General features: G+C 39.4%; 1 protein-coding gene across 6 annotated transcripts; it reads right to left on the reverse strand.

Annotated features, from left to right (window-relative positions):
• Positions 1-625: 625 nt before the first annotated feature.
• On the reverse strand, positions 626-14,495 carry acox3 (acyl-CoA oxidase 3, pristanoyl). Of its 6 annotated transcripts, none has more exons than XM_035519721.2 (18): positions 14,333-14,494; positions 13,449-13,525; positions 13,045-13,278; positions 12,770-12,844; positions 12,293-12,382; positions 11,730-11,873; positions 11,363-11,451; positions 11,033-11,129; positions 10,412-10,594; positions 9,480-9,602; positions 9,195-9,315; positions 8,917-9,039; positions 8,564-8,677; positions 6,787-6,902; positions 3,493-3,667; positions 3,306-3,373; positions 3,107-3,193; positions 626-2,134 (listed from the first exon to the last, which is right to left on the reverse strand). In XM_035519721.2, exons 2-18 carry the CDS (start codon positions 13,485-13,487, stop codon positions 2,015-2,017), a joined length of 1,998 nt encoding a protein of 665 aa, XP_035375614.1. In that variant the 5' UTR covers positions 13,488-13,525; positions 14,333-14,494; the 3' UTR covers positions 626-2,014. The 6 variants fall into 6 exon arrangements, with proteins under 6 accessions (XP_035375614.1, XP_035375612.1, XP_081550703.1 ...); XM_035519719.2 differs by having other exon boundaries at positions 13,449-13,578; XM_081694577.1 differs by having other exon boundaries at positions 13,449-13,619.
• Between the last annotated feature and the right edge of the window lie 651 nt (positions 14,496-15,146).

Raw genomic sequence — 15,146 nt, forward strand, 5'->3', positions numbered from 1 at the left:
TCAAGAAAATAACTGCGCAGAGGAAAACAGGACACACTGGTAAAAATGCCTCATTAAATCCAGATGTCCTAAAACACATGTGAACTGAATGCCACATGATAAGGTTAACTGTCTTATAACCCAACTGTAAAAGTAAAGGTCTTTCCAAATTTGCCAAGTACATGTCTGTTTGTGTGTCTTGTGTCTGTATCTGTGTAGGGAGGAGTGTTAATTCAAGAAGTGAACTCTGACTGAAACAAAAATACAGACTTGGCCATGAAACACATGCTGTTGTCCAAGGCCATCTCTAGAGTCCCCGGACAAATGTGTGGAATGCAGATGCACCTAGAGGAGGGGGCATGCCACAGGATAATGGAGGAAAAAATTGGAAAATGGGTGGAGATACACAAAAACTAGTAACAGACTGGTTTTGGCACTAGCAGAGGAAATACCAAAAGGTGATTGCATAGAAAACTAGCTCTGCTGTATAGATGCATAATTTTTTTTTTTAAATCAAATAAAAGCAGATCTGGAGCACAGGAACTCTGACCTACATCAGCCTCAGCACATCTGTTGCCTTGGGAATGCACCACCTGTATCTTGTTTTAAGGCCACTGAGCAGAACTATGAAAGGTAAAGTCGCTGATGACAAGTGTAGTCCACTGCTTTTATTATTGGAAATATGACAAACTGAAGCAAAAGCAAGCAATGCTTTTTAGGTCACACATATACCCAGAAACATACATTCTGTGAAGATGTCACAATTGTAAACGGAGTATTCTAAACACCTCTTCAAGGTAGGATGTTCACCTTAAAGCTGAGATTCTAACATACTGAAAATTAAAGGCTAAAAACTGGGATATTATTCTTGAGGTTTCATAAGGTTTATGTTGGTTTAATTTGGTTAGAAGTCATAATTGAAACAAAAATAAAGTTGCAATACATCATATTACACACACACACACAATGTGCAGAATTTTCATGTCCAGAAGTAAACAAAGTTTTTTTTGTAAATGATCTTCAAAAAAAGTTTTTACTTCAATCTGATTGTAATATAGCATATGTATAGCAACAATGCTATATCCATAGTTATAATTATTACAAAACTGCACACAGTTCAACAGTTATGATCTCAGTGAAACTAATATAATTACTTTAATTAATTAAATGAGACATCGTAAGAAATCACAGTATGGTCCAGAAGGTGACTGGCTTACCTCACTGCATGCAAGGACAAGCATCACAATAAAAGATCCCAATCGGGGCTTATTTCTCATATGAAAAAGCAAATCAAGAAGGGCTGCAACAGTTCTCGTGGGGCCAGAAGATATAAACAACTTAAGGGTATATTGAGAGTGAGTGATCAGCAACACTTAGACAAAGGGAACCGGCCTAGACATGAAGGTGTCAGGACTCCATCTCCACTAAGCCATCAAAACTTGGTGCAGTGAGTCTGAAAATGCCACCCATTGGCAATACACAGTTGATGTCACATTCCAACAGGAGGAGCGGCAATTTCAAACATACATAAGGTGCATTTATTACTTGGTGTTTAGCCCAGATCCGCTGAATCAGTGGTATACTCGTGTACATCACTACTGCTCATTACATTAAATAGTAATCATGAAAACCCGCTCTAATGCCATTAGTTGATGACCAAGTTAGCCAATATTAAAACAGCAGATTCACACATGGTGAATTGGAGTATTAGAGTACAGTGAATTTGCAAGTCAGTACATACAGCTCATTAAATCATTTGCATGAAAACTGAAGCTAGCAAATGTGGCTAGAATTTGCGTTTTAATCATACTTTTAAAACACCAACATTGTGCAGGTAGGCCCAGTCAAAATAAATTATCATTTAAATGATGAATTCCAGAAATTCTGAACTAGATCACTGAAAATACCACTACATCCATTTGATTAGTTTTTCCAATCTAACTGATTAGCATAATACCAAAGTTCAGATTAAAAGGTAAAACTTTCAGGAAGGCGGGGCTTGTTGCCGACAGGCGACGTCATCCGGCCCAGCATATCACAGCTTGGCTCGGAGGGATCCCACTTGAGGCTTTTCGTAACAGAACTCAGCCCACCAAGACGGACGATCCAGAACATTCTTGCCCTGCATGACTGTAGTCCACAAATTCTTATACAGCTAAAAACACACAGAAAAAAAAGGGATATGGGAGGAGCACTTGAATTTTTTTTCCATCTGAAAATGATCTAAACCTACTTAACCACGATATGTTTATTAAAATACCATTTTAGCTCCACCCTGAGAAAGCAACTTAAACAGTCCTTGTGTTGGAGGACTTAAAACACCAGGTCTCAATCAAACAATCCGTCACAAATCCTCATTACAGGAATTTGAGGAGTGGAATCCACGAAAGGAACCAGTGCCAAAACAAAGAGCATTTTTCCTGTAAATACTGACGACTATAAACAAAGCAGTAAATGTGTGACTTACCAGCAGTTACTAAAATGGTTGTGTGCACATGCACGCATCCTACTGTTTTGTTAAATGTCTGGGCCTCTCTCAGACTTTAAATTTGAGTGGGATGCCCTTTTAATTAACACTCTGACAACATCAACATTGTTGAGAAAGCATGCTAAAGTCAGTATCCAACACCTCAGGAAATGAGACTTCTGTAGGGGGTAAGACATTATATTGCCAAACAAGCTTCCAATTGGGAACAGTTGAATAATAAATAAAGTTTGAGCTGTAACAGTGTTTCAGGTTACAATACTGCTAAACAAACCAAGCAGAGCTTTAATTAGCATTTTAAAACCTATAAGTCACTAAAGGTAATGCTGTTAGGTATTTCTGCAAACAGTGTGTAACTGAAGGCAATGCATCAACTCCTGTCTTAAACACATTCAAAAAGACAGCTCATTTTTCACTTCTGTCACAGTGCATTGATTTTCACCACTCCCTTTCGACCAAGTAAAACAAACAAGCTTTTCACAGTGACATTTATCTTTTCATTAACATTTCTGCATTTTTGTTTAAAAAGCAGCATTCTACAGCCTCTGATCAACAATAACTGCAGGGTGAGAGAGCGTGTGCGCGAGAGAGAGAGAGACCGTTTTCCCAGCTGAGTGTTGAGTAATAGCAGGTCTCCCTTACCTCACCATCTGCTTTGGCAATGGGTGAGTTCAGAATAAAGTCAGGAGGAGCAACCACATCAATCAGTGCCACAGCATCGTCTTTCAGCTGGGGAGAGTGTATGACTTATTCACCTTAACATCACAGAAGCCTTTACGTACCTGTTGTTTTGATCTGTTTATATATGAACATGTAGATTTCAAGCAGACAGAATACTGACCTGGCTACAAAGAGTGAGAACAGCACTCTGGATGAAGTCTGCTGGCTCCTTACCAGTGAAATACCCACCTTAAACATAAGTCTTGTTCAATTTTAATAAAATATTTGAAAATTATTCATTTATTATATTTACTATCATTTTAAATGCATTGGTATCAAATGGTGATATGAAAAGGGGAAAGTCCTACCCTGATAAAGAATAGCCATGTGGTTGAAGAGGGACCAGAGGCCGTACAGAGCACAGAGCTTCCTCAGAACTGGTCTAAGACCTGCTGGAGTTTGCTCATCGCACGTCAGATCATGGAATCGTTGGAGAACTGTGTGCTCAATGTAGACTATTGCCAAAGAATGACAGTAATATACCTAAACATGTATAGTTAAATAGAAAGAGAGAAAGAAATACAAATCTAAAATGGCTTTGTACAGTGCTTTGATCGAATAAAACATCAATTTAAAATGTGGACACAAATGTGTGGACATGCTCACACAGTCAGTGTAGACAGTTTAATGCAATGAAGTTGGGGTCAGTCAGCTGGTCATCGCATCACAACACCAGATTAAAACACACAGGGGGAGGAAGGGGACCGATTCACTGGCAGGGCGAGTTGGGCATTAATGATGTCACACAAACTTGGTTGGGTTGGGCATTTGGTCATTTTATTAGTTAATTTTTTCCCCCCCCCCCCTTCTTAACCAGACGCTTCCCCCCCCCCCTCCCCTCCCCCTTCACATAATCCTCGTTTGAGGTCACTTGGCGAGACATGCACCGTTTTGCAGGGAGGGAGTCTGACACATGAAAACAAACTAAAGCAGAGTTTAGGACAAACCATGTGGAGTTATGCACTTTCTGGGTGGAGCTGGATGGCCTACTGCTCTCTGAAACTCCTGCCATTACATCATTAGTCCTGCAGTCCTTTTAAAAAGCCAGACCCTCAAAACACAGGGTACACATTTGTTTTGCCTCACATGCATATATGCCATTACATCAGCCACTTCTAGGTATTCTGTTAAACTTTAATTCAGCCTTCACACGTGTGACTGTATCTGTGAACACCCCTCAGTAGGGGCCCATTATACATATGTGTTGGTGACTAATGACCTGGAGCTAATAGACCCTGCACAAAGGGTAGATCTCTCTAGGACTCCTTCATTTGAAACATCTAATTTCAAAAAGACTTCAAAACCCACGATGAAAATAGTTTTTAGAATACTGGATCTGATCCAAGACAAATTGTCTGTACAGCGTTATGCATCTTTGAGGATTCATTTTTAGCAAAGTTTCTTTATGAGAGAGGGAAACGTCAATGTAATATAGATCATTCAAATGAAACGCTTTGCCTACACTTTGGACTACAACTGGTCTGCATACACATGAACCATTTGATTTATTGCTGTAATGAAAGAGCAATGTGATGCAATGTCACAACCTGAAGGGAGGGGTCACTCAGCAAAGAAGAATGGGTGTTTTGGCATCCATGCCAGGAAGCTGACTCTTTGATGTGGTAGTCTGAACACATTCATCACTTGGATGACCCCAGTATGAAGCCAGGTATGGATACTGCCCTCTGCCTTCGCTACATTTGCAGATTTAAGAGCAAAACACCAAATCTAACTCCTATCCCTCAGTATTGCAGTGATGAAGGTTGTCAAACTGTACACACTGCACAATTCCACATTCATAAGTGCAACACAGGGCCTTACGCCCCATATCTCAAATGAACAGACCTTTCTAGAACATTCTGCACTGACCAATGGTGAGAACCCATGATGCTTGCATCAGCAACAGGCAGGTCATTACATATATGTCATCAAACCACATGCACAAGCAAAAAATACTAGTGAAAGGAGGAACACACCCACCCACACACCCCTCTCATTTACCAAGAAAATGATTTTACACAAGGGAGAGAGAGAAGAAAAAAAAAATAATAATAAAAAAAAAAATAAAAAAATAAAAAAAATAAAAAAAATAAACTGTGCTAGAAGAACCTCCAACACAAGGAAAACCACTCTTGGCTAATTTTTCACACATGGGCACTTGCCCTTTCTCTCAACTGTTCTTTCTACTCATCATTAGGAATCTACTCCTGCAATATTTAATTTGACAGTTAATGCTGCCTTTCAGTACCTTTGTAGAATTATACTCAACCTAAAGAGACGGTTACAAAGTCATGTAGCCATTTGCATTCCACCAAAAACAATTGTACATAAAATGTGAATAAGTTGGTAATTACTATTAAAATATTGAACTAAGCGCTTATTTTGGGGGGAGTTGCAAAAATGTTGGCTAGATGTGGAAGTCATTGTGGCTACAAAAATACTGAACTACACTACAATGTTATTATTAATACTAGACTGCTGTCTAGTGATGTGTCAGTTATAGCATTAATACTATAATAGAAAAGTTCTTTAACATGTCCTTGTGTGTACTTAGCCTATGTTGCACAGGCACCACATTTCCAACAATAAAAGGTTGTGATCCTAGATTGCCACAAAAAATTCAGGATAAGATTCACATCTGGTGCTTCCACTTCAGATTGGCAGTAACTTTAGATGGGTATAAAGTCCTCAAAATTCGGTCAGTTTACGGGTTAACAGGCTTGATAACTTGCTAGCTACTGCTCATCCATACGCATTTCAACAAAATGACCAGTCAGTGAGCAGAGACATTGACTACCATGTGAAGAAATACAACATATTAAAAAGAAATGACATAACAGAGCATCACACTTCAAGCAATGCTACACTGATTCATGAAATGACACCATTTTAGCAACAGGTACGTAGGTGCCACTCATGTCAGCAACAGTAAGTGACATGCATTTGTTCTCAATTCATGACCCAGACATGGACTAGCAGAAGCCACCATGGTAGACATGGTATTGATCACTGTTCGCTAGATACTGTTAGCTAAAGTTTAAAATATGAGTCACTAGATTCCTCACACATGAGCATTTCACAATTGGGACTTGGTTGGTCAGTAACCAAAAACAGTCCAGACGGTTAGGTGGTCCAGCAAAACAAAACAAGCAAAAAAAACAAAACAAAACCCTGAGCTTGCTCCAAGACAAGCAATAACATGCCACTTGATTTCCACTCATTTCTAGAAAATCATCACTAAGCAATCTACATCATCAAACCTCGATCCCACCCACAACCTTCATAAACAAACTAAACTTCTGAATGAACAGTCAGAATATTAGCCCACCACAGATATTCACGCAACAGTTTAACAGATTAAAATTGTTGCTCTCATACATATAAATTCTCTTAAATGTGCAAGAGTACTTTTGCTTGTACCATGAATAAATTTCTCACGAACAAGAAGTTTTTCCTGCACAAAAAGGTCTTGTATGCGAGTGGTGAGTTGCTTGTGTGAGGAACCATTTTGCTCTGGTGCAAATTCGGAATTTTTTTTCGATGCCAGAATGGCACATGAGCAGTCCCTCTGTGACCGGACCGAGAGCAGAATGCAGATATACCTGGCTGTTGTTGCGGGCCTCAAAGTCTCCAAGCCCCAGAGCCTTCTGCTTGGCCAGTTTCTGCTGACTTTCCCCAAGGAGGAAACACACAAGCCACTTATATGCTGCCAGAGGCACTGCCAAACAAAATACAGAATATGAATAAAATATTAGACGTTACATTTATTTCTGTATTGTAGCATGCACACAGCAAGAAAAAGCACTGTTAAACCCAATATACATGTTTAGTAAACATGTTGATGTGGTCAGACATTTATTAACTTAATCTGTGTCAAAATGTAGTTTTAGGAGACTAGCTTTAATTAAGCAAAGCCAAATGGACTGAGATTCATGAAAGACTTCACACATTCAGACAGATAAATGATAATGCTGGAAACGGATAGGGTGACTACAGCCAACACTGATCCAGTTACCAGGTAATGGAAGTTTAACTACACATACACTCACCACATACACTCACACAGACTCAAAAGTTAGGTTAGGGACCATGACAACAGGCCAATTGCTTCACCAGACAATTCAGAATATTCTCTCTCTCTTTTTTTAAGCAACTTCTCTGCACAGCAAGAAGATACAAACAAGCCACTTCTGGTCAATTCTATAGATCAAGCAAGCATTTGCATGGTTTCATTTGAACACCAGGCTGCAGCACAAGTGGCTAAAAGCTCACTTGAAAGACATTACCTTATCCTACAAAAGCAATAGAACGGTCAAAGCCAAAGTTTCGCTTTGATATATGGAAGTTAACAAGTCGCCAAGGCTTCCATTTTTGCCAAAAAGTTGCATTCTGCCTCATTTGTTGGTACTTTTACCGGTCAGTCTACATTTAAAGACTAAACCAAGGAATTAGGTGATGTCAGTTCAGTTTGGGTACAGAACATTTAGTGTTGAGAGACTTTAATCTGTTGCGTGTCAGTCATCACAAATTGCTAGTATCAAATTTAATGCATTGGAATAAGGCTCGAGTAAAAATTGTGTGCAAACCGAGCAGCCCTGGCTCAACCAGTTTAAAAAATAGCTACCTTAGTATACATTGTTCCACATGGTAAACGGTGGCATTCTTAAATCCATCACTGCATTTAAAACATTCCTTTGGCACCTTGTTCAAATGATACTCATCATCAGCTAGCATGACGCACAGCAAGTGCTCCTCCCTTGCCAATTAAAACGCAGTCACCCTGACCCCAGTCGCCCAGCAACAGCCAGTGGAGTCACAAACTGAAGAATCAAGTCAGAAAAGCAGATGTACAGCAGATGTGCTGCAGAGACTTCGGCTCAGAAGGAGAATAGCTCTCCCTGCACAGGCGTGTCCACCACAGAGGAGCGTTCTTATTACAGTAAAGTGCACAAACACATGCACACACAAACGCGAAGAGACAGTCAGTCAACCTAGGAGACTTTTGCTTTTGTGTTTTAGGAGAGAACAGCCGTCACACCACCCATTCTGGTATGAGTCACTCTGGAAGAGTTCAAATCAGTACAAGCTGGGGGGGGGGGTTGGCTAAACAAGTAGATAGGCTTATTGTGGCCATCTCTGTAAATATTTCATGAAGCTCATCTTGTACATGAGAAATGTCTTGGAATAAAATCATTCCGAAGTGTCCCAATGATGTATTTTACCCCTTAGTGTGATCTTTGTATCTAGTGTGATCAGTTTCAAATGGTAACTCCTTGAATAAATGAACTCCTTGAATAAATAGAACAAATGTGTGTGAGGACTTTAGTGGGGTGTCATCGCTTCAGAAGTATTTCCTCTCATTAGAGGCTAATTACATACCTGCTGAATCCATGCACTCCTCCACAGAGGCAGCTGTGAACCTACTCTCAAGAATCCTGCTCCAGTTATCTAAGAAGTTCACCGTCTCCAGAGGAGACTCTATCCTCCCTTTGCCTGGATTTGAGAGAGAGAGCTATGCATTATGGCTATATCAGAGTGCAGAGAAATGGGTCAAAGTGCTATACAGATAAACATTAACAAGTCAGCTACAGCAAGTTGGGGAAATCACCTACTAGACGCTGCAATGAGACATAGTACTTAACTAAAGAGCACTGAATGCTCAGTGTGCCTTTGTCTTTTACCATGCTTTGTTAGCATAAGACTCTAAAAGGTCTGCGTGCTGAGGGACAGACCCTGCTGTTGGTACTGGTGCAGGCCAAGTAGGTAGTTGCTGGTCTGCTGCAGGAGGACGCTGTTATCCCCCTCATAAGTGCAGTTCGGGTCGCTGTCATCACGAAGGTCTCCAAGACGGTTCACTGAGAAATTAACATGAGGGAATTTGTACCAGTCACTTTAGCCAGTTAGTCACTGAAGCCGAATATACTGATACTGCCAATGGCAGAATTATTAAAAAACCCATTTAGTGCTGGTTGTGGCTTCTAGACTGGGTGGGGTTAGGGGCTAGACTCACTGGCCAAGTAGCCGTGTCCCCCACAGGCTTCACGGCATTCCTGAATGGCCCGCTGGGCTGTCCAAGAGCCCAGAGGCTTACAGGAACATGACATCGCGTGAATCTCTCTACCCAGCTCTGCCTTAAGGAGCACAATATACAAAACACACACAAACAGGAAAATTAATTACTGCATTATCCTGTGCACACAAATGTTCTTAATTTGGAGTAATGAAGTACCTTTTACTTATACCTGCACACATAGAAGAATTTAGTATAAGCAAGCGTACTGTGGCAGTGGTGTACCTGTCTGGCACTGCTGCTCTTCATAAGGAGGCCAACACGAAATTCAAAAAAGTTCATCAAGAAGGATTTGGTGAAGACCTCCAGTGCATAAACTGCTGCCAAGTAAGGAATAAGACGCCATTGCTGCAATACAGAAGACAACACAAAGGGCTACAAAGTGTAGTGTGTATATATGCGCACACATCACCAGTGGATAATGTACACTGGTTATGCACTCAAGGTCCACTCTTTCACTCTGAAAACAATTATATGGAAATCCATTTTCTTTGGACTTCTTGGTTTCCAGGGATGAGAACTTATTTTCCCAGAAAGTGATTATCCAAATGCCAAGTCCTACATATTTTATCCAAATTATTTATTCATACTATAGAAAAGTGTGATGGCTTTACAAGTATGCTTTATTTCCGTGCAACTCTACAGAGATATGGCCCCAAATCTTCATATTACAAGGTTTTCCTACAAAAGTGCCACTGTAATCACAATTACTTTACATTCTGTGGCTTTCAGCATGAAACATGCCAATATCTGGTTGTATTTTATTGCAATCCAACCTACTTATTCTGTACAGCATTTTACATTTTTAATGGTTTAACAGCAATATTACAATTTCAGTGCATTTAAAATATAGTAAAGAAAAAGGCAATGCATATTTATCTTCCATCAGTGTAATGCTATGATAAAAATACTAACGCTATCAAATTTTAATATTAACACTCTGACGAGCATATTTCCTGATTAAATATTTTCCAATTATTAATTCTGTGATAAGTCAATGATAATGCTGTGATATTTTGCATTACCTAAGAAAAATCTCACTGGTGTAATGAATTGTCACTGACCTCACAGTAGTTGTGACTATAGTCATATGATAAGTGTGTTCTGTGAGAACAGAGTATGAGTGAGTGAGGGAGTTGACATGGCAGTCAGGGAACCTGTAGCTGGTACTCCAGCACTGGGATCTCCTCATCCTCTGTGGGCCCAAACTGGCGCCGCGTGGCTGAGAAACGCACAGCGACCGTCAAGGCCAACTTCATATTCACTACAGACATTCTGGAAATGGACACTCGACCCCCAGACAATGCGCCCAGGGAGGCCCCGAAACGCTTATTAGGGTCCTGACAGACAAACAAAACATTTAGTCAGACATCACCTGTAAAATCCTGTTTCATTTCCTAAAATCGTCTTCACATGTTTCTGTCTGTCACAACTGTCTAGCATCGCAGCACTAAAAAGACATGTGCTTGCTTGAAATGAAAATGGCACATTAGCATGGAGGCTAGAATTAACAGTCTGGTTTGGATTCCCCCCCACCCCTTTATGACTCTTTGAATGGCTAACTGACTGTTGTGCAGAAATCAAAGCAAACCACTATGGCAGTGAGTGATTTCTAACAATTTAAATCAAGGAAGGGAAAAAAGCAACAGTGAAAAGGAAGACGTATGAAATCTAATTTTCTCCATTTACAATTATATTCATTGTTCTGAATCCTTAATTTCATCAACACTAGGGTCTTATAGGAACTATGGCACTATGGTATTCTGTATTGGGCTGACCTTATAAGAAGTCACATAGCACCCACTGGGTGTCACATCTCCAGTTTTGTTGAGTAGATTTTCCCGAGGGATCCTGACATTATGAAAAACTGCAAAACTGGCACACAAATTCATTCAAATATTTAAAAGATGTCAAAGATCTAATTTGAACACAAATCTAAGTACAAACATGAATTCAAACATTCAAAGTACAGGAACATAATTTCTACTTGACTTAATACCACTTAGTGGCATTTTAGTGCAATCAGCCTCTTTACTGCTGAAGACGACTCAATGTTTGAAAACTTGCATGCAGATCAAAACTCTAGTACAAGTTTATTAATCACTCACCCGTTGTCCAGTCCATTTTGGCCCAATTTCTTTCCCATGTCACCTACCAACACTCCTGGCATTGATAGCAATGTCTTGGGGTCCCTGACCTGTTTCAATTCAACAAGCCATCTCAGCAGGTACAAACAGTCAAATGCCTTGTTTGATATCCCTGCCTTCACTCAAACCCATTTAAAAACCATGGTCCATTTCAAAAGCTGTTTCACCAAAGTCATCTTTAGTTAAATGCTTTTCTCGGTCCTAGGCCTAGACATTAACTGTGAAAATTGCACACCAAAAATCTTAGGTTGATTGATTTAATTGTTTACTACTCTGGATGAATGAACAATCTGATACAAATGCTGAGCTGACAAGGAAAATACAGTACCTGAACCACAAAAGAGTGCAGACCATGGCAGTGTCCATCAGGCATGTAGAGACTGGCAAATACCACAGCATGGGTGGCAGTCTTCCCCAGGTTCCCCACCCAGAATTTTGCTGCTTCAAAGTCAGGGGAGTTTATTACAAATTCCTGTTTATGTGAGTTAGTGCGACAGACAGACAGACAGGGGGGGGGGGGGATACAATGGAAATGAGGATTTATGACAGAACTCTTCAAAATGGGGTGAGATATTTATGTAGAAATTCAGGAAACTCGGTGTCAAATCAAAAGATAAAGACAGGGCATGGCCATGTCCAAAGGGGGGGGGGGAAGTTTCCATCAGACAGAAACCTACTGATAATGGATCCCTACCCCATTGCTTTTGCCCTAAGGTTTCTGCTGTATCAGAAAGATCTTTGCATGAAGGTCACTGAAATGAGCACATTCATGAAAGCTTTAGGGCAGTCCAAGGTTTTGACTACCAAAAATACAGTTCTTCACAGCAGAATCTGCTGTTTGATGTAAAAAAAAAAACAAAAAAAAAAAACAACCGTACCAAACAAACGCACCTGGGTGCTGGGATCATATTTGGCAGTTGTCCTTATGGCCCTTGTGTTGCTGCCATGACTCAGTTCAGTCAGTGCAAAGCATCCAAATGTCTAAACACACAACAAATTCATCTTAAATAAGCCAACCAAGAAAGTTTGGTCATGAGGAAGTTGAAGTACCTTAAATGGTTTGGGTACATCAGTATTAGTTTTCTTCCCCTCAAATCCCTGTGAGTGAATTCGAAGCGCCTACAACTTTTCTTAATTAATTTAAATTACTTCAAAGAAATACTGAAATAAATTCCACTATGATGAACTCCGATTGGCCTTAACAGAGTAGTTATGAGGTTATTCGGTCACGGAGAGCTGATTTCAAGGATACAGTGGTGAGTGTCCCCTCTGTCACTCTGCAATCTGATTCTGAGGACCTTTCAACTCAAACAAACCCTGAACCACAGCTGCTTTAACTACTGCAGGGGGAAAAGAGAGCAGCTTTACCATCATGTTATCAGTATCTTGGATAAATTTGAGGTGCCTCTCCGAGCCAGAATTAGCTACTGCAGCACCAAACATCTGAAAGAAGGAAAATAAAGTGAGCAAATACCTCCACTGACAAAGACCTGAAACTTCTGACTGTGTAATCAAGTAATAAGATGCAGGCTGAACACTTTTCCAAGGGAGCTAAGCTAGTGTAATAGAAATTTGCTGGACAACTTAAGTGTTACTCAGTGGACTAGGGACAACAAAAGCTTTTAGAATAAAGCCAGCCTCACCCCTTTGTTGAGGGTGTACTTGGTTGCCAAAGACCAATCATACATGCCCAGACAGTCACTGAGGACAGCCAACTTCAAGGGACTCTGAATCATTTCATCCCGTGTCAGGAAGTCATACTTAAACAACTGTTTGCAGCGACGAAACGTGAGTTCTCTCTTCTGCTCCAGTGAAAAATCCTCACCTGGATGCCTTGCAAACAGTGGGTCATTCTCCAATGTCTGAAAAATGTGCTGCTACTCAATGCATGGGAAAGAGGAAACATAATAATAATCAATTACTGAGGTTAAAGAGGCAAACTGAATGTGATGATAAATAAAACACAACAATTGACCATACACCGTTCAACTAGAATATAGTTTTAGAAATGAGCTCAGACCAACAGCAAATCATATCACACCGTTACCTTGAAAGCAACTTCCTCACCCTCCAGGAACCTTATCATTTCCTTCCAGGAGAAGGACGCCCGATTTCTGTACACATCTAATGGACCATGAGGAAGGTCCGGGATGTCAATTTTCTCACCCATGACGAATCTGGTCTCCGACATGCCAGGGAAAATTATTTCCACAGAATCCTAAAGATATCCCTAATGTCTAAAAGGTAGTTGCCGATATTTCTGGAAAACTCTAAATCCTTAAGACAATAGTTAAATGTCATTGTTCAAATTGAGGTAAAGGTTACCTGACTGTCTGGCTTACCTCGTTAAGATAGCAAGCTAGCTAACGTTAGCTAGGTTTGTTAAAATACAAACCAAGCTCTGTGTGCATTCATAAGAGGCTAGCTAACAAATCAGTGCACTACCTAACATTTCACCATCAGACAACTAGAGGTTAGCTGGGTAGGTTAGTTAGCCTAGTTAACTTAGCTAAAGACAAGACCATAAAACAAAATTCACCTTGACTTAAACTACTTTGGTTGCACCACTTCGACAAAGGCTAGCTTCCCATTTCAGAGTAACCAACCTAGCTTAGCTAGCTAGTTACTTGACTCACATTTGATAGAAAAATATCTGGCATCGTCAGTGTAAATATTCTGTCCATACTGACTGACTAACGCTAGCTAGCTAACAACGTAGCTAGCTACATTTGTTTAATACTAACTTTTATACGGAACTGTGTTTGTGAGAGTTGTATGTTATTTCATATGCATAGCCAGTTAAGTTAACCTAGCTATCTAACAGCATGCATCACAACAGGTAGCGTTAGCTATTGTCACCATGTGATAGGTCACGTTAACGAAACACTGTAACTAGCTACACAGTTACCTCTCAGAACATATTTAACCTACCTTGAGTAGCTAGACAGATAGCTAGTTTGCTACTTTGGAGAGTCGGTGATTGCTACCAAAATACTTTTATACCGTAGACAAATGGGCGAGGAAAGCAGAGAACAAAGTACAAGGACAGCTGTCTACGCACGAAAGTTGGCCTTTACTTTGGCATCACTAAATAGCTGAAAAGAAGATTCATCACACCTGTATATCACTACCCTCTGAGATAATAACGGCTTAGGTTGTATAGTTATACAATAAGGTTTTTTCCCCCAACGTTGGGTCTTTTCCTAATGTTATTTAGGAATTATTTGTTATTTTGCTAGATAAATGCAAACTTTTGTGCTTTGCTGTCTGACCTTGAACTTTGTTCTGCTTTCCATTATATATATATATATATATATATATATATATATATATATATATACACACACACACGTGTGTATGTGTATATATATATATATATATATATATATATATATATATATATATATACACGTGTGTATGTGTATATATATATATATATATATATACACGTGTGTATGTGTATATATATATATATATATATATATATATATATATACGTGTGTATGTGTATATATATATATATATATATATATATATATATATATATATATATATATACGTGTGTATGTGTGTATATATATAGTATATGTATGTATATATATATATATATATATATATATATATATATATATATATATATATATATATATATATACATACATACACACACACACACACACACACACACAAGTCTTTGTCAATTTAAAAGATAAACTGTTGGTTATAATATAGAAAAATTCACAAA

This window comes from Electrophorus electricus, chromosome 13 (genome assembly GCF_041902795.1).
Source record: "Electrophorus electricus isolate QZ-2024a chromosome 13, ASM4190279v1, whole genome shotgun sequence".
Taxonomy (NCBI): Eukaryota; Metazoa; Chordata; class Actinopteri; order Gymnotiformes; family Gymnotidae; genus Electrophorus; species Electrophorus electricus.